At 36.3% G+C, this 25963-nt stretch overlaps 2 protein-coding genes across 5 annotated transcripts in view; one reads left to right on the top strand and one right to left on the bottom strand.

Annotated features, from left to right (window-relative positions):
• LOC149795476 (uncharacterized) overlaps nucleotides 1-10156 on the bottom strand; it is a 35178-nt gene extending 25022 nt beyond the window's left edge. The window contains exon 1 of the mRNA XM_089965274.1: nucleotides 10005-10156. The gene's annotated coding sequence lies outside the window, so the exon portion shown is untranslated. The remainder of the gene's footprint in view (nucleotides 1-10004) is intronic.
• The window catches only part of LOC149795475 (uncharacterized), a 48238-nt gene that overhangs the window by 2298 nt on the left and 19977 nt on the right, over nucleotides 1-25963 (top strand). For 2 of the 4 annotated variants that reach the window (XR_016422334.1, XM_089965269.1), the window contains exons 2-8: nucleotides 12578-12647; nucleotides 14409-14553; nucleotides 17252-17299; nucleotides 17888-17954; nucleotides 19361-19401; nucleotides 20727-21789; nucleotides 23139-23288. Coding sequence is in view for 3 of the 4 variants with exons in the window: in XM_089965269.1 (XP_089821395.1) it covers nucleotides 12579-12647; nucleotides 14409-14553; nucleotides 17252-17299; nucleotides 17888-17954; nucleotides 19361-19401; nucleotides 20727-21789; nucleotides 23139-23288 (1583 nt within the window). In the remaining variant the exon portion in view is untranslated. Of the gene's footprint in view, nucleotides 1-10337; nucleotides 10401-12577; nucleotides 12648-14408; nucleotides 14554-17251; nucleotides 17300-17887; nucleotides 17955-19360; nucleotides 19402-20726; nucleotides 21790-23138; nucleotides 23289-25963 lie in introns of those variants that run through there. The other 2 variants (XM_089965270.1, XM_089965271.1) reach the window with 2 other exon arrangements.

Below are 25963 nucleotides of genomic sequence, written 5' to 3'. Positions count from 1 at the left end.
AGGCATAGCAGTTTCGATTTTTTGAAATTCTCGGTAGACCCAGCAGACCTGCCAACTCGTTCAGTTTTGCTTTTAGCCTTATGGAAGTGATGCTTAAAATACAGACTTGCTAGATAAAAGCACAAAGTATGGAAATACAATTGTTGTAAAACTCTGATCCAGGTTTCTTATTAGGTTCAGTGGTATAGGTCAGTGAACTAGACTAACTTTACCAGAGTACCTTGGATGCTTCAACTGCACATACTGTGTGATGTAAAATGTCTGCATGATCATGCTTTTTTTTCAAAACATTGACAGGTCACAAAGAAAGATAATGTAAACCTCTTCCAAAGTTTGAATAAAAGAAAATATTAAGATTCTTGGTTGAAAAGGCAGAAGGCAACAAATATGTTGAATGGATATTGCGTTGATTTTAGAATTTCATGAGGCAGGAAAGATTTTTTTAAAAGGCTTACATGAAGTAGAGAGATATAAAGAGCGCTGCAGGGTTTGAAACTGAAGTTTGTGAAATTGTACTGGAGGTAATCAAGGTTCAAGTAAACTTTACAACTTCTTAGTTGAATGTGATGTTTACCATTGCTGCATTGGTATTAAATCACACTTCTTTACTTTTAAATGCATGTTTTTGAGCTTGACAATAGCGGTAGATGATATTTTGTTACACTTTACTGACAATTGGTCCAACTTAAGAAAAAGTATCAACTGCCTTACTGAGATGGTATTTGGGTTGGCAGGCTTGGTTACAGTCGTAAGTGCCATGCAAAATCTATTGCATACAACCTTAGCATGTGTTGACATAATTGTTCTTTTCTGTATGCCATTACATTTGCAAGGAAGGGTGAATTTAGTTCATATATCTACCTTTAACGCTCACTTCATCATAGTTGAATAGCCATGGTCAGGTCTTGTATGCAACAACAGTAATAAATGTCAGTGTTGTGTTATTACATGAGGTTTATGTGATTCTTGATCTCCGCACCATCTTTTTTTCCCACTTTCCCTAGAATACGTCGAAAATTCAAATAGAACTTGTAGTATTGTGAATCAAATCCCAAATAGTCTTATAAGTTCTTTCACAATACTAAGAGTATAATGGACTTGGAATGGATTCCAGTGATATTCAGATTGATTTACAGCGTTGAATATGGCGATATACCAGTAGTCTTGTATAGTGCCACAGGTCCTTCCATTAGACTTAAGGTGCAAGTTGCCAATGTAGGCAGTGGTGGTGGGTTTGTTAGGGGAACTCTGTCTTTTTTAGTGTCAAAAGACGCAGATAATCTAAATGATATTAGTTAGCTATCATGTTGGTTAGTCATTGCCAATGTTTAAAAAATTTATAGGTAGTCCATGTTCATTGATTTGTAATATTTTTTTTAATATAAAATATTTACCTTCCTGACGAAAAAGGTTCGTAATTTGCAGTTTCACAGACATTTCATTGCTCATTGATATGGTAGTCAACCAAACGCTTGCATGATCGCCCCATGTGCCTTGAAGATCACAAACGGTGCAACTTGAAGTATGAAGACCAGTGTAGGCTTAAGTAATCCATAAATTTGATCATCAAAAGATTTTAAAATAGTCTGATGGGTAAATCACTTGGCTTGAGACTGATAAGGAAGCTACTGGCTTTGATGTGCTAAGTCATGATGTATCACAGTGATATAATCCAAAATGTCTCTAAATGAATTCACATTAACCCCAAACTATTGAATTTATTTGTAAAGTTGAAGAGCACTTTGTAAATCCAAGGAGTAATTCTAATATAAGCAGCCTTTGTATAAAAACTTAAGACCCAATAAAAATGAGCAGGATGAGGGGCAAAAGTTCATTTCTATAACTTAAGTTGTCAAAAAGATTAGGTCTATTGATAAAAGTTTACTAAAGAACATGACAAAAATCAGGCACACCAGTAATTCATGTGGGGATAAGCAATGTTTTGAACCTGAGTAACATTAACTTACAAATAGTAACCTTGATATATAAACTAGTCAGAAAGCAAAAATTACGTCAAGTTTGCAGAAAAGAGACTGGTAGGCCCAAGCTCCTACTCTCAATTATGAACAAAACTTGATCACACAATACAAATTAAATATGCATGACAAGAATCTATGTATGTATTGTAACTTAATTTCTTTTACTTTTCAAAACTTCACCAAACACTGACGGTCCAAATGATTCACGTGATTTTGAATTTACTCCTCAGCTGTCCTTCATTTTATAATACAAAAAGCCCAGATGTGTGCATTTCAATCCATTTTAAAAACAAAAGAAACAACATTTATTTCTTCAAAAGACAAGCATGTTATGTTTGCTTATTGTCATTGTGTCCTGTATGGGTGTCGGATTGCTGAGCCTGAGTGATGTATTATTTACAATCTACCTGTCTTGGGAATATTACCAAGGCCTTGTATTTGATCTCAAAACATTGCTGCAGGGTTAGTGTTGAACAGTTACGCAAGGTTACCATGACCAGTAAGAGAACAGAAACTTGAGATCGCCAAGGCAACCCATTGCATCACTAACAAAAGCTTGCCTTTGTCGTACCTGTATGTTAAAAGTTGTTTCAAGGATCAAAAGGAAGTCCACGGAGTGAATGAGGCATGTTCTTATCCACCCCCACATTGCCAGACATCAAGAGTGACATTGTCCACTGTGTTTGATGGATCAATCCACAGCAATATCCCATCAAAAATTGAGATAGAGGGCGTGATTACAGTTCAGACCCAGATGATACCTTTCGAACTCATAATCAAGTATTCGCCTGAAAGTATTGCAGATTAATAATGGTTTACTCTGGGAAAGAAGTCACTCATAATCTGATGGCAGAACGTAGAGATAGTTTCTAAGGAATGACAAAGCTTTGAAAAGCAATCTTTTTAGGGGACAGAAAACTTCTGGTTCCATGGGATCCCAAGTCTTCAAGAGTTGGAGATGGAATTGAGACTATAACCGAGACAGTCGAAGTCGACAGAAGAGTAGTCATGGGAAGAAAGTGGAGGAGCCTTAGAGAAAGTCAAGAACTCCATCTTAGAAAGGTACAGGAGGGAGAGGAGAAGGAATTGGAAGAAATGGGAGAGAGAAGGGATAGAACTAATGAGCAGAAATACAAGAACGGGTGGAAATCAATCTCACACAGCTAATCAAGTGATGTAATAGGCTTATTAAAGGGTCAAACAGAAGGAGTGTAATTGGAAATTTGAGTCATTCGATTATTGAATTTTTATTCAATGAATTTCCACCTTTTTTGTATATTTAACCATCTGTCGGAATTGCCAACAAAATATAGCCTAGGTGGGACTTCTATAATAGTTTAAATAAAGTAGTGGGAGCACCCCACCTGAACCATATACATGTACTTGTCACAATATGCTATTTCTTGTTCTGTTATGGTAGCATTGCTGCATCTCCCCATCCCAAGAAAAATAATTTGTTTTCTCAGTTTTATTAACATATCACTAATCCCACAGACCATATTCTAGAACAGACGGCTTCTATGTAACTTCCACATAATAAGTACACTTGTCCGAAGACTTGCGTGCACTTTCCCAACAGTATTATGTTTATAGCAGTTGCCCTATTTCCAAGAAACATGCTGGTTTATACTTTCAACTTTTGCCCTCTGTTTCTATTTATAGCAGCTGTATGGCTTGCCTTAGTTGGAAGAGAACAGACTGGTTTTCTAACTTTTAATCTTTGCTCGCAGATTCTTTGTTCTAATTATATCTGATACAGAACCAGTCTGTAGGTATTTGGCGCTAAAAGTAAAGTTAGATTTATTCTAATTGATGAGTGTGTTAAAGCAAAAATATTTTTCAAATAATTTCCCAGATGGATAAAAAAAGACGAAAAACAGATTCAGAATTGAAAACATGAATTACACAATACTCAAGTTCCATTATAGGGCAGCTTCATGTCCCTTGCAGGCTGCGTGGAAAGGATTTTAATATTGGTCATGGTGGTAAAACAAAGAAACCTTGAATTATCATGTTTTACTAACTCAGTACTAAGGTAATTTCTTATTTGCATCAGAAATAAATTTTATAAATGCAGAGGCATGATCTACTGAGTTCTTAATAGAAAATGGACTACCCTTAGTGGTAGAAGACTACACTGGTCCTTTGTTCAAACGGATGTTTCCTGATTTCAGAATTGCTGAAAATATGCATGTGCATGAACAAAATCATCTAATATTCTTAGGTGTTTAGGAGAGGATACTTCACTTAAAATTGCATGAAAATTGGGCCATTCAGTATTGCAACAGACAGGGGTAGTGATTATGACACAAAGTTGTATCCAGTCTGTGTAAGAGACTTTGACAACAAAAAGCAAAGTTTGAGTGCTCTTCTTTCATTACCAGAATTAAACAGGAGATTCCACTGTAGGGGATTTTCAGCTGATGCATCAGTGATGACTGGAATTCATAAAGGAATTGCGTTCTGTTTTTGAAAAATATCTCCATCTTTGTACTATCAGGTTGTCTCTGTCATAAGATGCACCATGCTGCAGGAAAGGCTTCTGATAAATTAGAAGGAGAACTCTTGAAGTATCAAATTGACGCTCTACCTGACAATGTACTTCATGCGGACAGAGTTGATTTTTTTTTCTCCATCTTATTTCCCAGCTTAAACACCCAATAACTAAGATATAAATTACCTCTTCCTTTTCAGGTTATGAAAGGAATACTGGTTCTTTACCATTCTAATGCTGACTGAGAGATTGTTCAGTATTGTTACAAAAAATAAAAGTGAATTCAGACCCAGGCTATGTGACTCAGCACTTTGTGCTCTGCTGGTGTGCAAAACGTTCATAGTCTCAGCTGGTACAAAGTGTTTTGAAATGCAATATGAAAGTCTGTTACTTTTTAAAGTTCAAAGTGTTATACATGTATATGAAAACTTTAAGCAGTAATTGGGGATAAATAAATCATTTTGTACATATGCTCGTTGAATATTTATCATGTATGTTAATTACTCTTTTTCTGCTCAGATTACTCTCTTTGTCCACTTGGATTACACTTTTTCCTTGTCAGGGGTCAGCATGAATTTCAAAATTGCTTGTGGCACCTACTCCCACCACACACTATCTACAAATTCATGTTCTGTATTAGATGATGTAGTTAATTCTTTTGAATTTGAAAATTTCAAATTTGACTTTAAATACATTAGCTCATATTAAAATTTACTTTGTTTTATCTATACTTTAAATTAAAAGACATTCTAACAAGTGAAAAATTCTTCATCAGTTTTCTCATTTTAAACACAGCTTGGTGGATGTACTAGTAAAATAATAGAAGAAATGAAATAGTCAAAAGTGGCCAGTTTGTTTACCGACTGACATTTCATTTTGTACAGTGAAAATAATATACTTCGTGACTCCTGACGGTAGAATGTGATCACACCTTTAGCAAAAGTGCTTGCTGTAGTGATCCTTGGTTACACTTAAAGATTATGATAGTCCAAATTAACAGAAAATGGATGTCCAATCCTGTAAGGAATAGGTGAATAGGATGGAAGTGTCCACAAATGTGGTTAATTGTGACATTGACACCACATGCTTTTAATATATCAGTTTTAAAGAATAAATCTAGTGAACTGAAACTCCGTCAAAAGCCTTGGGGTTTCTCTTTATTGTGCACATTTACATTGTGGAGACATTGAATGCGATGGATTTACTTCATTCCAGGTCTTCGTTGGAAAAGATTTGAGGTCCCCGAATGCCAGTCTGGTTCAGACTTTTTTTAAAAAATTGTTTTTTTTTTCAACTGGACTCTTGTTTAAAGATCTGCTTATCAGTTGTAGAGAGCAGAGATTGTTGCAATGCGCCCATAATGAACTAGTTCCAGTTCTTTGAATTTCTAAAGGGGACCAAATATTTTTCCATGTAGATAATAAATAGCGTTGAAACTGGCAAAATTAATGAAGTCTATAAGCTTGCAGTTTCATATTATTGTTTTGCCCCACCCACCCCCAAGCTTGGATGCCTGAGTTAAATGCTACATGAATGGCATCATTGCAAGTGTGAAATTATTTCTCAACTTTATGAATACTGTACAATTGTTAAGATACCATTTCATGTAATCAATATTTTTAAAAAATACCAGTTATAACAAAAGTCTCAAGTAATAAATAACAAACATTGTCTTAGCCTTGTTTAACCACTCTGGTGACCTAGAAATCTGAACAAATTGTACAAAAAGTAAGTTCTAGAATTATAGTATAATTGATGTAATAAATATGTACTGCCCATGAACTTCTTTTTGGTCTGAGTGACCCACCATAAAGCAAAAACAGTAGAATATATTTTCTAGTTAACATTTTGCTGATTTGATGCTTTAATATGATTATAATTAAGAGTTTACTAATTCTGCTTACTGTACTTGTCTAATGTGTTAGGGCCTAGAAGGAAATTGGTTCTTATATTTTTACTTGCCAGACCTTAACTTTTTTGCCACCTTCATAAAAAATGTAGACAAATAATTTTTAAAATGTTGAGCCATCTTGATTCTATGCATTACAATTAATTTTAATATATGCAGATACCTTGATTATAGTTTTGGAATTGCAGATTGCTAAATATGGTCAACTACTACTTTAGTTTTGCCCGCCACCCCTGCTGGGGTATAGGCCGCCCACAAAAAATCGCCAGAGGCTTCTCTCCTGTGCCATCCCTTCAAGCTGACTCCAGGTGTGACCCATCTTAGTGATGTCTGCCTCAAGGTCGCATTGTCAGGTGTTTCTTGGTCGTCCCCTTCTACACTTGCCTTGAGGGTTCCATTTCAATGCCTGTCTGGCAGTGTTGGTTTGCCGCTTACGTAGGGTGTGTCCTATCCAACCGAACCTTCTCTACTTGATCTCGTCCTCAACTGGAAGCTGGGAGGTTCTCTGCCACAGGTTGGTGTTGCTGATGGTGTCTGGCCAGCGGATCTGAAAAATTCTTCCGAGGCAGCTGTTGATGAAGGTCTAAACTCTCTTTACGGTCGACTTAGTGGTTCTCCAGGTCTCTGCTCCATACGGTAGGACTAACTTCACATTGGAATTGAACAGTCTGATCTTGGTAGTTAAGGAAATTTCATTGGAGCTCCAGATGTTGTTGAGCTGAATGAGAGCTGCTCTCGCCTTTCCAATCCTTGCCTTGACATCTGCATCTGTGCCACCCTGCTGCCTGCTGGTTGATAATAATGCCCAGGTACGTGAAGGACTCCGCCTCTTCCAGGGGACTTACCTGCAGCATGACTGGGTTGTTACTGGCATAATTGATCTTGAGGATCTTGGTCTTGTCATTGTAGATGTTGAGACCAATCTGTGCTGATGTGTCTGCCAGTATGTCGGTCTTGTCCTGCATTTGCTGCTGACTATGGGATAAGAGTGCTAAGTCATCGGCAAAATCCAGGTCCTCAAGTTGACTCCACAATGTCCACTGGATCCCATTTCTCCGCCCATTGGTGGACATCTTCATAATCCAATCAATGGCGAGAAGGAAGAGAAATGGCAACAGCAAGCAGCCTTGCCTCATGCCAGTCTGCACTAGGAAGCTGTCTGTGCTGTCCTGCATGAATGACTCTGCAGGACGTTCCGTTGTAAGTGTTCTTGATCATGTTCACCAGCTTTGTTGGGATGCCATAGTGGTGAAGAAATTTCCAGAGCGTCTCTCGGTCCACGCTGTCGAATGCCTTCTCATAATCGACAAAGTTGATGTAGAGTGAAGAATTCCACTCCAACGATTGCTCAACTATGGTGCGAAGAGTAGCTATTTGGTCCGTACACGATCTGTTCTGCCGGAAGCCTGCTTGCTCATCTCATAACTGGGTCAATGGCCTCCTTCATCCTCTCTAAGAGGACCCAGCTGAAGACTTTCCTTGGTACTGATAAAAGTGTAATTCCTCTGTAGTTGGAGCATTTGTTGAGATCGCCTTTTTTTGGGATCTTGATGAGGTGTCCCTCCTTCTGGTCAGTCGGTATTTCTTCTTCCTCCCAGATCTTCTCAAAGAAGTGGTATAGCATTTCCACTAAAGCATCTAAGTCTGCTCTGAGGGCTTCTGCTGTGGTGCCATCAGGTCCAGCTGCCTTGCCGTTCTTCGGCTGGGTGATGGCTTTCTCATCTCTGGTAGGATTGTCACAGCTTATGGGGAGATCTGCATTGGCTGGGTGGATTTCTGGAGGATTTAATGGGGCTGGCCTGTTCAACAGTTCTTCAAAATGTTCTGTCCATCTCTTAATTTGGTGTTCTGTACTTGCTATGGTCTTTCCCTGCTTGTCCTTTATGGGTCTCTGTTTTGCTGTACTTGCCAGACAGCTTTTGGTGATGTCGTACAGCTTCATGTTTCCACTTGTCGCTTCTTCTGCCTCTGCTGCCATTCCTTCAACATTGTTTCTCTTGTCTATCTTGATGCTTCTTTTCACTTCTCTGTGGGCATCAGTGTACTCTTTTTTTTGTACCTTTACTTTTGTAGTTCTTGTCCTGCTGCTATTTACTGCTGCTTTTTTCTGTTTACGCTTCTGGATTTTACGCATATGTTTCAGCTGAAATCCATTCTTTCTGTTGGTGCTTCATGGGGCCTAGCACTTCTTGGCATGATTTTATTGCCTCTTTAACTTTATGCCATCTGTTGCTTGCATTGTCTTCCTCATCTTCAAAAAGCTCTTGTAGCACTTGGTACTTGTTGTTAAGCGTCAGTCTGTATTCTTCTTTAGTTTTTGCATCTTTCAACAGGCTGATGTTATACTTTGTTTTCTTCTCTTTGGTGACTATCCAGTTCTTCTTCAGCTTAAGTTTCAGCCTTGCGACAACTAAGTGGTGGTCAGATGCCACATCTGCTCCCCTCTTCACCCTCACATCTTGCATGGATCTTCTGAACTTCTTGGCTATGCAGATGTGGTCAATCTGATTTTCTGTCACATGGTCTGGTGATGTCCATGTGTTCTTGTGGATTCTCTTGTAGGGGAAGATGGTACCCCCAATGACCATTTTGTTCAGTGCACAAAGGTCTGCAAATCTCTCTCCTGTTGGCGTTTTTGTAGCAAGTTTGGGTTTTACAGGGTTGGGTTGCTAGCCCCACGCCCAACCCTCCCAACTACTGCTTAAACAAGACCATATTTTTTAACTTTATAAAAAAATTCACTCAAAATTGCAGTCGCAAAACACCAATATAACATGTGCATGAGAGCACAAATGTACAAATGTCTTCAAACTTTACTGTTCACTTTAAGTTTTTTTCTGATAAACTATTCATAGATGACAAATTAAATCATTAAAGTTAATATGTGAGAGAACTAGACTCTCCCCTCCCCATTTGCAACTAAACCAGTACAGAAGAAATATGGTGCCACACAGGGCATGTATCTATTTTAAAAAGAGGGATTTTCCTCACATAAACACTAATCAATAAAAAAGGATTGCAAATGTATTTATTTAATAGTTGTCTGCTTGTATTAATGTCGCTGGTTGCATATTTTTGCTTCACTACTTTTTCCATATTTACATGAAAATAAGTGATGTTGGAAAACAACTTGGACCTTAAAGTGCATGTCACATTTTATTTAGACTGCTTTCTATGTAACATCTTGTTTCCTTGATTTATTTGCCCAATTATTTACAAAAGCAATGTAATGAAGAGGTATTTCCTAGACACTGCAATTTCTGCCATTATTACATCTAGACAGGTTCACTTGCGGTTTCAAACTGATTTTTTAATAGTGCAAAAACGAATTAAAGTCTAAAATAACAAAATTAAACCTGCTTTTCATTGATTTTATTCTTGCTAAACAAATTAAGATTTACATATTGATCTTGAAGTTTTGCAACACAAAGACAAACTAAAGTTTAAAACTTACTGCCATGTGTTTGCCAAAGAGAAGCGCGTATGTCGTGGTTTGTAAAGAACAATTAAGAAGAAAGTGAGACCGTATTTTCGAGACTGAAAGCAATGAATGTTTTTGTCTTTTTTTGTTATATGTCGTCTCGGATCCCATTCCACAACGATCCTTGCCATCAGTACTTACTTAGTTGGATTAAAGTCGCTTTCGTCCTGTCGGACATCTGCGACTGTTTTATGCACGCACAGCGTGCTTGTTATTATTACTTCTGGGGGAAAGAAGGAGAGCCGCATCCCCAATGTTATTCTGTATTCATAGTACGCTTATTAATTAGGCCGTCAGATCGAGGTACTATTTATTTCATTGCGATCTGAATGTATGACATCAGTATTAGTATTAGTTTCGTATATTATAGAATAGGTGGTCGTTCTAAAGAGCATTCTGATTGGCCTAAAGTTTCTAATCATCCAATGAATGTTCGCGTGACGGAAACAGACGGAAATGGAAAGAAGCGTGCATACTTAAATAAAATGGCGTCTCGATTTATGGATGGAAATGCGAACACGAAAGGTTTGGATAAAGGTTTGATAAATGTGTGGAAACGAGAATAGCTTGAACGCATAGTCGATGGGAGCGTAGTTGGTCAATTTGTAAGAACATTAAATGCCAGAGAATTGGCATTTTGCGATCTTGGTCAGAATGATTTGAGTTGTTACAAGCGCGAGTATAAGAAATTCGAGCGGCATTCACAAGATTTATACAGAATGCTTGAATCTTAGAAGCACGAAATGTAGGCTTGGTGGTATGTATTAATTATACTTTATTGTTCGCAGAGAAAGCAGTTTTTTATGATCAAGACAATTCTTGCGTAGAATTTTTACGTTGGATGATAATATAACCACGTGTCATAAGACGCGAATTGCATGTCGACAGTACCAAGAGGGGCTTGAAAGGAATAACAAATTTTGAGACTGAAAAAGAACAAGTCTGAAAATTGAGGGGAAAAAAAGTGGTTACAGAAAGGGAAGAACAAGAAATCTTTAACCAAAATACTAGCAGTATAAATAGGTGGTGTCCAGTGGTGAAAGAAACAAATTTATGCGAATAAATGTATATTATTGAAGCGCATTTTAGTTATACAGATTTGCTATGAAAACAATAGTATATTATAATTAACCATACTTTATCAGTTGGGTTCTGGGTGATTTACTTGGCAACTTTTACTTTACACCTGCTTTTTAGTAAGATGGAAATTTTTAACTTATCTACACACGGTCTTTTTCCTCCATGTGGTTTTTTAAAGGCACGTGGCATAATGATGCAGGCATTACTATGACATTTATGAGCAATGAAATGGCAGTGAAACTGCAAATTACCTTCGAGGAGACGCACCAACATCACCTGCCTACTTTTGGCACTTTAAATAGAATGGAACCTGGTACAAAAACGAACTCATTAATGGGCAGAGTTGTTGCAACTTTGTCACTGATATTATTGGTGAGCAAGTCAATGTTAAAGTAACACTGAAATTCTTGATGATTTGTTTAATGTTGGTTAAGCTTGGTGTGTGTTTTTTTTCTTGAAGTGATGCTTTTGAAATGAAGATAAGTATTTGTTTCACAGTGTGATAATAATGACCACCATAAACAGTTTTGTATGTGGTCAGAATCTAAGATGCATTTTATGGCCAGGACCTTTAGGTCACTCGACCTATGATTAGGAACACCACACCTTGTGACTGCTGTTGTAGGACCCTATTACCCCCATATTATCATTTTATTTGTTTTTAAAAAAATTAACAACCAGACTCCTGTCTGAGAGGGGGTTAACAGAATGACAATAACTTGAGTAATTCAAAAGCATGAAATAAATGACGTGGCATGATGTCTGGTAATTCTTACTGGATGATTTAATAATTTGAAAAGTCAAATTTTTTAACACTTCACCAACTGAATTGATTGCCAATAAAGCACTGCTTGTTTTGAGCTGCCATAATTTCTATCATTCTGATTGTAATTTGATGGGTTATCAAACAAATGTCTGTAGTGGATCACAAGTTAATCCAATTGAGAAATAACTGATTCCCTCTTCCTCAGTCATAAACATGCGAAGATCATCTGAAAACAATCTAACCATGATTCAGTTATGCCCAGCCAAGTATGATGTAGCTCTTTTCAATTGATACTGACTTTACATAGATGTTATATTTGTTGATAATGTGTAAACAGTAGTCTAGAAAATGTTATTCACTTGTACCTTCAGTAATTTGTTAGGGACGATGCACATTCTGTGTGAAATGACAGAAGTTAATTGAGAATTATTAGACTGGTGTTCTGGCTCAAAATTGGTGTAGAACATAAAAATAAACATGTTGGAGTTTCCCAGATCAAAAATGGACCACATTAAATAACAATCATAAAAACCGAGGGTACGTGTAAATGGAGAACACTAACAATTGTACACAACATAAGGCCCTGATAACCACAACTTGTTACCTGTGATGTCTCGATCTGTTTATTTCATGTCATACTGTCCCATTATGCTTAAGTAGGTGTAAACAAGATATTTGAGGTCTTTCTCATTAGCACTTTCATTTTGACAGATCTACACTGATTTGTGGATGGATGTTGACACGAGGTTTATTGCTGTAATTTCCTGTCAAGGTGTCATCAGCATTTTTGGTACTAGTGATCAGAATGGGTGACCCTTTGTTTGACATTGCACATGTTGAGTTAATATTTTCATTATTGTCTTTAAAGGATGGAGGAGATGGAGGGTTTGTTTGGAACCCAGGTGGATTACCTGGGGCTTGGATCATTTGGACCTTTGGTAAGTAACAGTTTTAAAATTGCAGAAACCCTTTACTATACATTTAGTTCTCAAGTAAATGATTATGATGAGTTTAAACTAAATTACATGATGCATCATTTGAAGGAGACAACTAGCTGACCATATAATTTTTCTGCTATGGACGTACATGTATCCTTTAACTAGCAATGCAGAAAAAAAAATGAAATACCTGGTCGTATCAAGTTCCTTTATAAGAAGTTTTTGGTGGTGGTGATTGATAATGGGCAGGTTTTGGTGGTGGTAAATATATAGAGTATTGTTTGGAATTGTTAATTGATATTGGGCCACCAGGGCAAGTGTTTGTTGGTGGTAATTGATCATGAGCCGTTAAAGTAAATATGTAAGGTTATTTAAAGTTTTGGACCATAGAAAGTTTATTAATACATTATTTTTGTTTTCATCAGCAGCCATCTGGGAAATCTTTTTGTTGCTATTCCCCCTGAAATAATGGTCATATCAGCATGGGGTTTAGACTAAATGACTGTCTTTTTGGTCCAAAGCGAAAATGCTTTTGATTTTTGCAATTGCAGTAGTTATTAATATTGAATGTATAGTCATAGACTTGAAATTTACACCAGAAGACTGTTTGTGATTTCATTTGATTCCAAATACAAATTTGCCAGAGACAACCAGTACAACTCCAACAGCATCTGTCTTTCAAATTTGGTAATTCCTACTTCTGAATGGAAGTTATATCGACCTGAGGTTGTCACCTGTAAGTTGAAGCAGACTGCACAGACCCAGATATGCCATTGAATATTGCGCAGGCAGATCTGGGTGTGCATTTTGTGAGTAGCTGGTAAAACAAACTCCATGTTCCCAGATCTACACCCACATTATGCTATGGCAGATCAGGATCTTTGTCGTTTGTAGTTTGTGTCAACTTGTGAGTATTGATGGTAACACAGTCTCCTGGATGGATGCTCCTATTTGCATTGGGTTTTCACTAAAATGTTGATGTATAGTGACTCTAATATGGCTGCCATGGTGTGGATGTTTTATCAAAATTGGGTTTGCCTAGTGATGTCTAAGTTGGTCCTGAACGGAAATGGAGCTGGTGTATCATCCAATATGTCTGCCACAATGGTCATCTTGCTACTCCTCTTAAACAGGTGCAGAGTAAGAGTTTTCACCAGAAGATTACTCACATCGTCTGGTTGGTCTTAAATGAAAATGTTGATGATCTTGTCTCTATTTGCCCTTTGATTGATGGTTATATCATCATGATGTGTCACCAAGAGACTTTTATGATATCCTAAATGAAATTGGTGTTGATCTTGTTACACTTACTCCTGAATTGATGGTCATATTGATATTGGTTTTTGACCAAAAAGACGTGTCATTTGAGCTCCAAGGGAAACTGCTTCAGATGTGTCCACCATGGCATCTTTGTTAAAACTCTTGTTAGTTCTCAAGAGTATCAGAGATGGTTTTAACACCAGGCAGTTCAAAGAGGAAATGTTTTTTTTGTAACTGCAGATTGAAAATTAATTTCCAAATATTCAAGAACAACAACATTCTTTTATGGCCTACAAAGCCTCATTGAAGGACTCACAGTAAGGATTGGATTTATAAAAGGTTCACCTGGAGGGGTTTGAATTGATTCTGGATTCATATTCATTTCTGACTGCTTTGAATCCCAAGACCACATACATTTTCAACATTGAAGGACATTTTGTTCTCTTAACTTGGTGAAACATATATGCAAATTATTCTTGTTCAATGTCGTTTTCCTTTCAGGAGCTTAATACAGCAGATGAGATGGTGATGACAAGCCTGATGTCAGAAATCTTTCCAAATTCTTTTGATGAGGACATAGTACAATTGCAGGAAGATGGACTGCTAGACCTGGCCGCCGACCACTCAGGCTTGCCTGGAATTAATGGTTAATATCTAGCTCCAGCACGGTTGTGTGAATAGAGATTATGTTTATAATTACGCACTAAGAAAAGAATTATAAAATGAATTTGTGTTTCATTGCGTTTGCTACAAATTAAATTGCTGCTCTGGTGACCTAGTGGTTAGAGCATCTGCCTCGGATGCGGGAGGTCATGGGTTTGATCCCCAGCCAGGTCATACCAAAGACTTACAAAAATGGTACTAACAGCTTCCTCGCTTGGCGCTCAGCATTAAGAGGGTAGTGTTAGGACTGGTTAGCTGTACTTGACATAGACCAGAAGAGCTTGTGTGAAGGTCTTTTGTTTATTTACAAAGTAACAAAAAGAGCACACACACACACACACACACCCAAAAAAGAAACCCAAGAACTTTTGTAAAATTAAAGCAAGTAATAACATTGAATACAAAGTGAACATTTTAAAAAGAACTTGACAGCATTTGAATTGAATTCCAAATAATCTTAAAAGTTTTATCAGACGTCCAAAAGTACCAACTGAATTCCAGTGGTGGTCAGAATAAATTCCAATATTCTGTGCTGATATGTCAGTTGACATTCCAAGAAATAATTCAAACAAATTAATCATTAAAATTGAAATGTAAATTCTACTACAGAAGTTATGGTAGGAATGTGTAATACCAATATGATCAACCTTAATATAAAAACCTAGGACACAATTTGAGAACCAGGATGAGGTTCAAAAGTTCTAATAATCTTGGTAAACATGTTATCTTGTGTGACATCAGACCTGTAGGCCATCGGTTGTAGATGAAGATCAGTCACTCAGTACAAATGAATTACATAATCGTGAATAAAAGCTAACACAATAGCATAAAAAAAGTCACTTGCTGAAGAGTACCTTTTAAAACTTTTGCACACTAATTTAATTTACAACCATATTGCTTCACTAAAGTTTTTGGATGGCTGAAACCAAGGATGTTATGAAATAAGCCTGCTGATTTTGGTTAGGGCACTGACTGAACAAAAAAATCTTGAACAGCATTTGTTAAGAGTAAATTCCTTGAAAAGTCTGACATGCCTCACATGTACTTACATATTTACAAACTGATATGGGGCATTTAATGATTATAATGTTCCTGTCCTCATTCTTCTAAATTTATTCCTTGTAATTTTCGAGTATTCATAGAATGACTGATTTTTATATCTGCTTTTCACCTCTTGAAAAGTGTTAATAATCAATGCGGGGGAAAAATAATAATATTCAGATTCTTGTGAATAAAAGCAGGAAGGGGACACAATTATGTTTATTGGACATCACCTGGCAATTTGAGTAGGACTGAAATATGACTTCCCGTCGTCGTTTGAAATGGAAAACATTTCCAGGAATTAAGTCTGGTTGAGAAACAGGAACAAGCCTTTGAGTTGCATGGGGTTTGGAACTAAAATTTGTGCACTGTACTAGTGGTAAAGAAAGTCTACGCGTACTTTATAAACTTTTCAGTTGAACATAATGTTTATCGTCACTGCACATTCCGCATACCAAACTTTTAATTACGTTCTCTAGCTTTATGATAGCCGTTTGTTATTTTGATACACATTACTGAAAACTGGTCAAACTTACAGAGAGAAAAAACCCAGCTGCCTTACTGAGACGGACTTGTCATGGTTGGCAGGTCTGTGGTTTGCAGCTGATGTATGCTATTGAGACATCTTGGTCTTCTGGAGGAATGGGTTAAGAACTAATGGGAATTTTTTTGTTGTCATTTTCTTCAAAACCTACAAGGAATAATGTAAGTGACAGCTACAAAGAATAATGCAGTGGTAGTTAATTTAAGAGTTGAAAAAGAATATTGAGAACCTGTCTTTTTATAACTGCCATCAGTTGGAAAAGTCAAAATCTGTTTGGACTGTAAGATTTCATATGGTGTATCTACTAAATGAAAATCATGCCAATCGTTGCATGTGGTTAACAAAGATGGCTGCTCCAGTGTTTAAAAATCAGTCTCAAGTAGCAAGGAAGCTGAATTAGACCAGATTAGGCAGAAGTCCAGAATCTAAATGTGCAATGATGAATTTAAAAAATTTATTCAAAGTAAAAAAAAATAATTTGCAATTTACCTTTGAATTGGAGGAAGTGAAAATGAAACTGGAGCTGTCAATTTTTAGATAGGTGCACATTGGAAGTAAAGCTAATCATACACCAAAATAATGGGAATTGTAAGTTCACCATAAGATGTAGCCAGGATAACCAGAGGGGGAAAACGGGGAAATTATATTTTTGAAAATCTAACCCTATGCAATATACAAAACTTCACCACTAGTCTACCTTTGTCCTTTAATACAAAATACATAGCCAGTCTTGGAACTAGTAATTCAGCCATGCATATACTTTGACAATCTTGTTATCCAAACATGCCAGAGATCTTTTGAATACATTCTATTTTGAGTGTAACATGGTCTTGTCTTTAATCTGGGAAATTCTTTCAGGACAAATAAGCATCCATTCCTTTCAGAGACCCTTGTTAACAAAGAAAATTCAAATTTATCTGTTGCAAATGATTATTGTATTTGAGTATATTGTATTGATGTGTGATATTGATCATTACTGGCTTGTTAGTGTACTGGTTAGGCTCAAGTTTTCTCGTTTATATTCCATTATATCACCATACAGTTTCTGATGGAAATTTTTGCACCTACTTCTCACAAACACAATTTTTATCTACAGGTATTGAAGCATTTGATGTAAATGGATTGCTAGAACAGTTTGAAGAAGGTAAGTAGGAAGTTTTAAACCTGAATTCAAGTCCTTCAAAAGAAATAAAAATAAAAGTTGTGAACCCTTAGAAATTATCACAGTAAAACCAGGTCCACATTAGCAAAAGATTTTTTTGATCAGTGGTGTTCATTATCATTTATAATTTTGTAGACTGGTTTATTTGTTAATTGTTCCTGATGAAATGTTAAAATTTATTTAGTATTGGCATGGAATATATATTTGCCAAAATATAGTGAGTGTTTAACAAATGTAGAATTGTCATTTTTGATGAAATATCAGTTACCATTAATGAAGAAAAAATTCTTGTGCCATAGCCATTGCTATCTACATGCCTATGAGATTAAAATTGCAATGTCAGACATGATGGGGATACGATAGGCAATGATAAGAGTTCATATTCTGCCAACCAGTTTTCCATAGCCTTTCAGATACTTTCTGTTGGGGACCATACTCCAGCTGTTTGTTTGTTTTTTGGTTTTTTACCCACTACCTGACCTTGTATCAGTGCCTGTCATATGTACCTGTTTGTAAGTAAACTGTTTGATTATATTTGCTCTCATTGACAATATCCTTTGATTGTGGCAGCATCACAGACATTTGGAAACTGTGATACCCTTCAGCCATCCCTCACATTTGACTGGAACCAGAATGGGTGAGTTGCGTGCTTTGTTCATCTAGTAAGCATTACTTATTACTGTGTATTCAAATATAGTTTTTGAAATGTATTTAGCAAAGTTTGTAATTATGTTGTTGGCACATTTTGGCAAGTATCAGGTATCTGGCCTGTTGACTCTGCTTGATATATTAGTAAAAGGGTAAATTACTGACTGAATAAATAAATTGTATGGAATTATTTATTTTTTTTTAACAGTCAAACGTATTCTTTAATTCCAAAATTTACAGCTAATAATGTAAATTGGGCAATAAAAATTTGGAACTTTGCATTGCTGCATAAAGATAATAAAAATGTCTTTCAATATGAATCTTGATTCACAAATGTAATTTCAGATTTCCTTGTCCAATTTATTTTTGTGCATGTTTAGTCTTTTTTTGTAAATGCTTACAGAACATAAAAATCTAAAAATGAGCATGCAACAACACAAAGCTTTCTTTGGGTGCATTTTAGCACTTCCAAGTGCCTTTACAAAGTATATATTGAGGCAGAATATCCAAGTAATACTGGGAGATATTTAACCTTTGACCCCTTGATTACAAGTTGGATGTTCAAAGTACCGAAATATCACAGCTTTTAATGCCATGACGCTCCTATTGCAAATGTCATGACAAAAATTCATAATGAACCCTTTGAAATGATGTTATAATCAAAGTAAACGTCCCGAACTTCACTGATGATAAACCCATGCTGATCATAGGTGTTCATTATTAAGCTTTCATAAGCTCTTGTTCTGGTTCCACATATTCTTTGGTGGGTGGGCATTGCTTGGGGATTTAGAAGCCCAATGAGTCCCCCCTGCAAATACCAGGGTCAAGTAACCGAGCCAGGAAATGTGGCAGTGGTGAGGATGCCAGACTTGAGACTGAACATGTGCGAGTTAGACTCCTACCATTTTATCAGTCTGGGTCACCCATCAGTTGCATCCTTGTGCATGGCATTTTACTCCAGTTGCCTCAACATTAAATAAACTTATTGTATTTTCTTTGTTGTTAAACCCCAAATCACTCACGCTGGTAAAAATGTTTAGCAATGTCTTGATGTTCATGTTCTTCGAGATTTCCTGAAATTGTAAACATTAAAGCTGAACATAGTTCAGTTCTCACCAGTCCATTGTTCTAGGTATGTTGCTTGTGCATTGTGAACTTTGAAACAATCTTTTTAACCATGTCATTACCATTGGCAAATAGATGTCTTTATCAGTATGGATGAACATTTGATTCTCTTTATAATTTGATGTTTGTCCTTTCAGTGTTAGAGAATTTGTGCAGAAATGTGATGATTGATCATGAAATTTAAAACTTTTTTTGGAGTCTGCAGTAGATATTGTGGTATATTTTGAAAATCTGGAAGGCATACATTTGATTAATATTTTCTATCCATAGACCTGAAAGTATGGAAAGCGAAGAAAATGAAAATAAACAAAGTAAGTATGATTAATAAAAAATTGTTACTCTGACTTTTCAATTGTTGCACATTCACATAAAACTGGCATTAATCAAGTACATTTATGCGTTACATTGGCATTGCAATACCATGATGCATTACAGACACTAAATTGTACAGAAAGTCTGCCACATATAATTACTTACATTTATGCATTACATTGTCAATGCAGTACTTTAATGCATTACAGATAATAAATTGTGCAGGAAGCCCATCATGTATAATTACTTACATTCATTACATTGGCATTGCAATACTTCAATGCATTATATGCACAAAATTGTGCAGGAAGTCTACCATATATAATTACTTACATTGGCATTGCAATACAATGCATTGCAGATAATAAATTGTGCAGCAAGCATACCATACATAATTGCTTACCGGTCTAGTCCAACTACAAGCAATGGTCTATGTTGTTTATTCTACTTATTACTCCTAACACAACTACAGACCCAAAAAATGTGGCACATTTATGCAAGGGTAGATCTAGAATGATAGTTTGCAGTTGGACTTGATGTATAGTAGTTGAGATTATGGATGGCAAGCTTGCTATAATAGTGAGTTACTTTGATTATTGTTAATTTTTTTAGCGGTCTTCTCTGTTAAAGACCCAAACTTCTGGTGTCCATATTCGCACCAAATGAAAAATATTTTCTCGAAATAGAGGTTTATGACTCAAATCTTTAAAGCCATATTTTGTTCACATCTTTAGGTACAGTTAATTGATAAGATCGTTCTTCTAGAAAAGTGACAGATCAAGTACCATTTTCTAACATTTCTTGCAATTTTTGTTTTGCTACATCTTCCTTACAGTATTTGATAAAATATTGGGATTTTTATGTGAGCTATATACTCAGCAAGGGATAAAACTAAATATAAAAAAAATAACTATTCTAATTTTTTTAAACCTGGAAGTACTATAATTAATACATGAGTTGAGAGTTTTCCGTTTAAACAATTTAAGGAAGATGCAGGGTATGAGAACTATTTGTCAGCCCATGATGCCATGTATATACATTCTTATCAGTCCTTCCAGCATATACCCAGATGTCCTTTTGGTTTAATGAGTAAAACATGTAGAATCAGATTTTTAGTGCATTGTGAGATGGCAGATCAAGGTCTATACTGCTTCAACTTTACTTATAACTGGGCATTTAATGTAAAGCAAAATACTCCCACTCCAGAGCAAGCAATATGAAAGATGCATATATAATACAATGTCAATTTCAGAAAATAAGGCCTAGAGAAGAATATATAAACTTGTATTAATTTAAGACATTTTGTTGATTAATTTTGTTACAGGTAGTGGCAACAACAAGGTTGAACTGACTGTCGAGATGATTGAAAAACTAAAGGCTTGTAACAAGAGAAAGTCTGCTGTTTTATTGCCAATGGGTGTGCCGGCAAAAAGGGGGCGTGGTAGGGCAATGGCTAGAGGTCGTGCTGTTGCTCTGCCTGCAAGTTGTACGCCCCTAAAACTTCAAAGAATTATGATGCAGAATACAGATTTAAGAGATTTGAGCCTGTCCATAGACTTGCCTGTTGATACTCATACCAGTGTGATAGAGGAAAGTAAAGATGCACTAGACAAAGTTGATGCTGGCAAGGAAGAGAAAGTACAAACAACTGCAGAGGAGAAGAAGCTTCAAGATGTGAATGAGAATTATTTTTATCAAATAAGGGACCATGATTATTCTAAAAATGTGCCAATATTTGATTCAGACCAGCAGGAGCAGGCCGAATGTTGTGCTCAAGAGGGGTGCAATAAGGAATCTAGTTTGAATGGCGACCCTGAGGAAGGGGAGATAATTGAAGAAGAGGAAACCGTGAAGGATGGAACCTGCATTAAAGTCGATAAGGGGGATTCACAGAAGTCATTTGCCAAGAGGAATTACAGAAAAAGAGGAGAACCTGTTGAACAGGATTCTGAAGTTTACTTTGATAAATTACCTTCCTATTACACTGCTCTATCCATACCGAAGAAACCAACAAAAAAGTATGTGGGTGAAGCAATTAGAAAGGACGATTTTGACCGTGATCCTTCACCCACCAGAGATTCATCACTGTATGATAAACTTCCAGATTATTACAAGTGCTTTACAAATAGCACAAAGTATGATGGCAAAGTGCTGTCAAGTGGTTATTCTAGTCGCAGTCATACACCCATCTCTGTAGGAGATTCTGAACATGACTCACGATCATGTTCAAGGTCAAGATGTTCACGATCACGCTCAGGATATTCTCAGGAAAGGAAACGGAAGAGAAGTCGTCAGTCATCATATTCATCTCATTCGGCTTCAAGAAGTTCAAGCTCCTCACAAAGTTCTTCCTGTTCGCGCTCCAGATCTTGTTCTTCATCATCCAGGTTTGTTTGCATTAATGTGCCATTGTGATTTATGGATGGGCTAGTCGAATTATGCTGTTGTATGTTCTTCCATGCTTCTGTTCATTTCCACACAGTAGCTAGAGTTCTCCACCAGCTGCTTTCTAGAAGGGCAAGGAATACAACTAATGATTTTGGGTTGAAATGTCAATGTCATAGGGACCGAATGAAGGACAGAATTTTTTTTAATGCTGAGGCAATTTGTGTAAAGTACTTCACTGTGGCAAGTTCTTAGACGAGGCACTCTACTCCTATTGCCTTGGCCTTATATAACCTATAAAGTTTGATTGCCATTACTGTTGATTTATTGTGAGGCCAAGTGGATGATCAAATGTGACCCATTTTATGCAAATATACAACGCAAAATTTTTGTCCTTCAATTTATTAAATTGAAAAAAAAAGTTAATTAAGAGTACAGTGTTTTATTTGTTATAATGCCAGTAGATACAAATGAGCACTGAAATAAAATGAGAGCAAGGTCACAAGCCAAAATTTTCCTTAAAGCTCTTTTCAGGTAACCAGTATTAAAACATGTTAAATGTTTTCTCAAGTTACTTGATCATATAAAATGTTTATTGCAATGATGCAAATGTCCAACGAAAATCTGACAAAGGTTTGGTGGCATAACTCGTGCAGATATGATTTCTTATTTAAATTCTTCAATATTCTGTGCATCACAAATGTGGAAGATAGTGGATAATGTATCCTTGATTTCTGATCTTACGTGCATTTCTTGTAAAGGTGTAGCTTTCATCTTAGTCATCTAGTTGTTGGCAGAATTAATGTCCATACTCATCCATATTTTCATCTGGGATTTTTGTTTTACTACACTTGAAATTTTGGGTTATATTGACTTGGCAGCATTGGAAAAACCTATTCTCTTGAAATTGTACTTGTGTGGACCTATCAACATTCATTGAAAGAATGAGGCAATGAATGAGAAGGAACAAACTATGTATGAACAGAGAAAAAGAGGAAAACTTCAACTGTGTCCTATATTCAGTAGATTAATTGTCAGGTTTAACATTTCAGAAATTGTTTTGGTTCATTAATTTAGTTGGTGACACTGCTGCAAACTGCTTGATTGGAACATCATTTTGCAAACACACTGCAGTGCTTGTAAAGTGTACAGATTACAATTCAACAAATCAGATCAAGTTTTTGAAACCAATCAAGGATGTAAACAAGTGATGGGTGCATTAACTTGTACTATAAGAAGCCTGACTCAAATCATAGTGATTAAATGAAATTCTCCGCGTATCTTTAAATCTATCTAAACTACCCCTGAAAAATCTGTCAGTTCCTTTTGTATAATTCCTGCAATTTTTCAGTTCTAGGTCAAGATCAAGAGGTTATAGTTCTAGGTCCAGATCATCATCACGTTCATATTCTCGCTCGAGATCACGATCATACTCTCGTTCCTGTTCAAGAACAAGAAGCAGGAGGAAAGAAAAATGTGGAATCCATTGTAGATCTACTAGGTAAGAGATCCTATTGTATTTGGGGGGGGATTTGTCAGCAAATGTGATTTTACACGTATCTAGAGTTTTCTTTTCTAGGCTTTAGCTTGGCACCTTATTTTCCTTCTAGATTTAGTTGTTTTCATGCTTCCTGCACGGGGCCCCGAGTGGTCTAAAGCGCTCTTCGTTACGGATCACTGCCATCTCACCTCTGTCTGCGGCGGTTCGAATCTAAGATTCAGCCAATGTGGGCATGTGAGAAAGCTTGCTAGTAGCTTCTCGTGGGTCGGTGGTTCTTTCCGGGGTTTTCTGGGTTCTTCCTCCACCATTAATACTGGCCGCCATGTATAGCCTATCGTGTGCTGAAAAATGGCGTTAAACCCCACAACAACAACAACAGCTTCCTGCACTTCATGCCTCATGATATTCTGTGGAAGTGATATATAATGCTGTCCATATCTTTAACATCAGATGTTGAAAGACTGTACAGATTGAAATTGGATTTAACGAGCCTTTCAGATTTCAAATAATTTCAGTTCATTTGTTCCGTTTGAGTTGTTACTTGTTCATGACTTAAAAATTTGTATATGTTATTTGTACTTGGTAACATGATGTATTTAGTTTCATTTAGTATGATTCTTTAATTTGATGCAACATGGGTGAAGTTTTGAATATTCTTTACAGTAAATGATGTTACAATAGAATCAGGAGATGGATATTTCACTAGTAATCATCCTATCAACCCATCACCCATGAAGATATTGATCGGTGGTTTAGGGACTGTTATCACCAATTGATTATAATGTGCACAAATCTGCAGCCACTTTTGGGCCTACATTTTATACACTTGCCAGTTTTTCTCATGGTTGATGGGTTCTTTTGTGGCATGTACATTTTATTTCTGGAGCGAATCCTGTTTGGTGACTTGGAAATCCACTTGTAATAGCACAACCCTCTGTACTGGGGCCATTTTGAATTTCATGCTCGATATGGTTTTTACCACTTAATGGTATGTGTCTAAAGTCTATGCAGGTTTGTTTGGAAAGATTTGCATGCAGCAGAATTGCAAATTTTAATGAACAGTTGACGTCAGACCCACATATCATCCATCAATATCTGTGCAGATGGTGGTGGTGGTGGGGGAGTATTTGACCCCTCAGCTATCACAAAAATGACAAAACCAAATGTACATATTCTTGCAAAGAAAATTAAGCTAAGGCCTAACAATTTTGCACTAAAAAAATCTTTGCCCAAAACAACCCCAACAATCCAGTGCTAAATATTTCCAGTTGGATATAAGACATGTATTACTTTACAAGAGAAGGCAGATGGAGTAGATTTTGATACAGTAACTATATTGATGCCATGTACATTACATAGCTGCCAAGTCTCCAGTTTTTCCCGTATTTTGGACCTGAATATGTGTACCTTTTTCTTGCTAAAAAATAAGTCATTTAATTTTTTTTTTTTAATAATAATAATTTCCTTGTAATTTTGTGTATATGCACTCTGTTCAATTATGATTGAAATGCATCAAATGTATATAGAAATAGAGATCTAAAATATGATTGGTTTAATCAAAATCGAGGCTACCATGCTTGTCATTAACTGCTATGTTGGATTGCACAAATAGTTGCCATTGTCACTTTATCTCCTCTGTGTAATATTCAGCTTCTAATAATGTACAAAAGGAAAACAGAATTTTCCCTGAGGAAAAACAAGAAAATAGAACTGGAAGGGCAATTGTTTAGATTTGTGAAACCATCTAGTTAAAGAGAACTTGACATTTTGCAGATTGTGTAATATGAGTTCGTTATTGGGCATGGAGGTGCCCAAGACATACAGGAGCATGAGAGTGCTAATGAACTTCTGTTTGCTGCATCATCAACGATTCTGCCCAAACTTGTGATGTATATAAATACCAGAGGTTACCTTGATGTAATTTGATTAAAATTCAGTCTATTAAATTTCATTTAGAAATTAACCTTCCTCTTTCAGCTATAAGATTTATTTTGCACATTTTTCAGAAAGTTAAATTGCAAAGGATTACTCGTGTGCTAAGAACGAAAACAGTTTAGTAAGAAAATCACACAGAATTCAGATCATCAATGAAAGATGGTACATTGGAATCAATAATGATGAGGGGAAAATAACAAGGCATGGAAAAGGCTCCTTTAAAAAGCCTGAAAAAGTGGGTGTGTTGCACTCTTGCACCTGTTGAATGGGCAGCCGAATGGAACAGGGTGCTTGTTCAGAAGGTGCAAGATTGCAACACATGCATCTTTGATAATAATTGAGTTATATACAGTCCTACTTTACTGATGATTGTACATGCTGTATGCATTAAATTTTAAAAATGACTATTTGTTCCAGAATATCTGTATTTTATCAGAAAGAGTCAGTATTTTTGCACTCAGGTGTTGACAGCTATGATATTTAATGAAATTCAAGTTAATAAGGGATAACAATAGTTCACATCGCCCTTTTTGTCTTGGAATTTTGGCATTCCATTTTGAAATGGCAGTGCTCTCCATTAAGGCCAATAGTCTGGTTTTCTAAAAAGCTACTTTTCAAATTTAGCATTCTGAAACCTTTTGCATGCTGTCTACTTATTTGTTAATAATAAGTTCTATTTTAAATAATTGGCACTTTTCTGTATTTAGCTCTGTTGGCCTTGTAGAAGAATGGAGAAGAAT

Source organism: Sinohyriopsis cumingii, chromosome 7 (assembly GCF_028554795.1).
Source record: "Sinohyriopsis cumingii isolate HCF-2022 chromosome 7, ASM2855479v2, whole genome shotgun sequence".
Classification (NCBI taxonomy): Eukaryota; Metazoa; Mollusca; class Bivalvia; order Unionida; family Unionidae; genus Sinohyriopsis; species Sinohyriopsis cumingii.
Note: the sequence above shows the minus strand (reverse complement) of the source record. Positions and strands in the feature narration are given on the sequence as shown.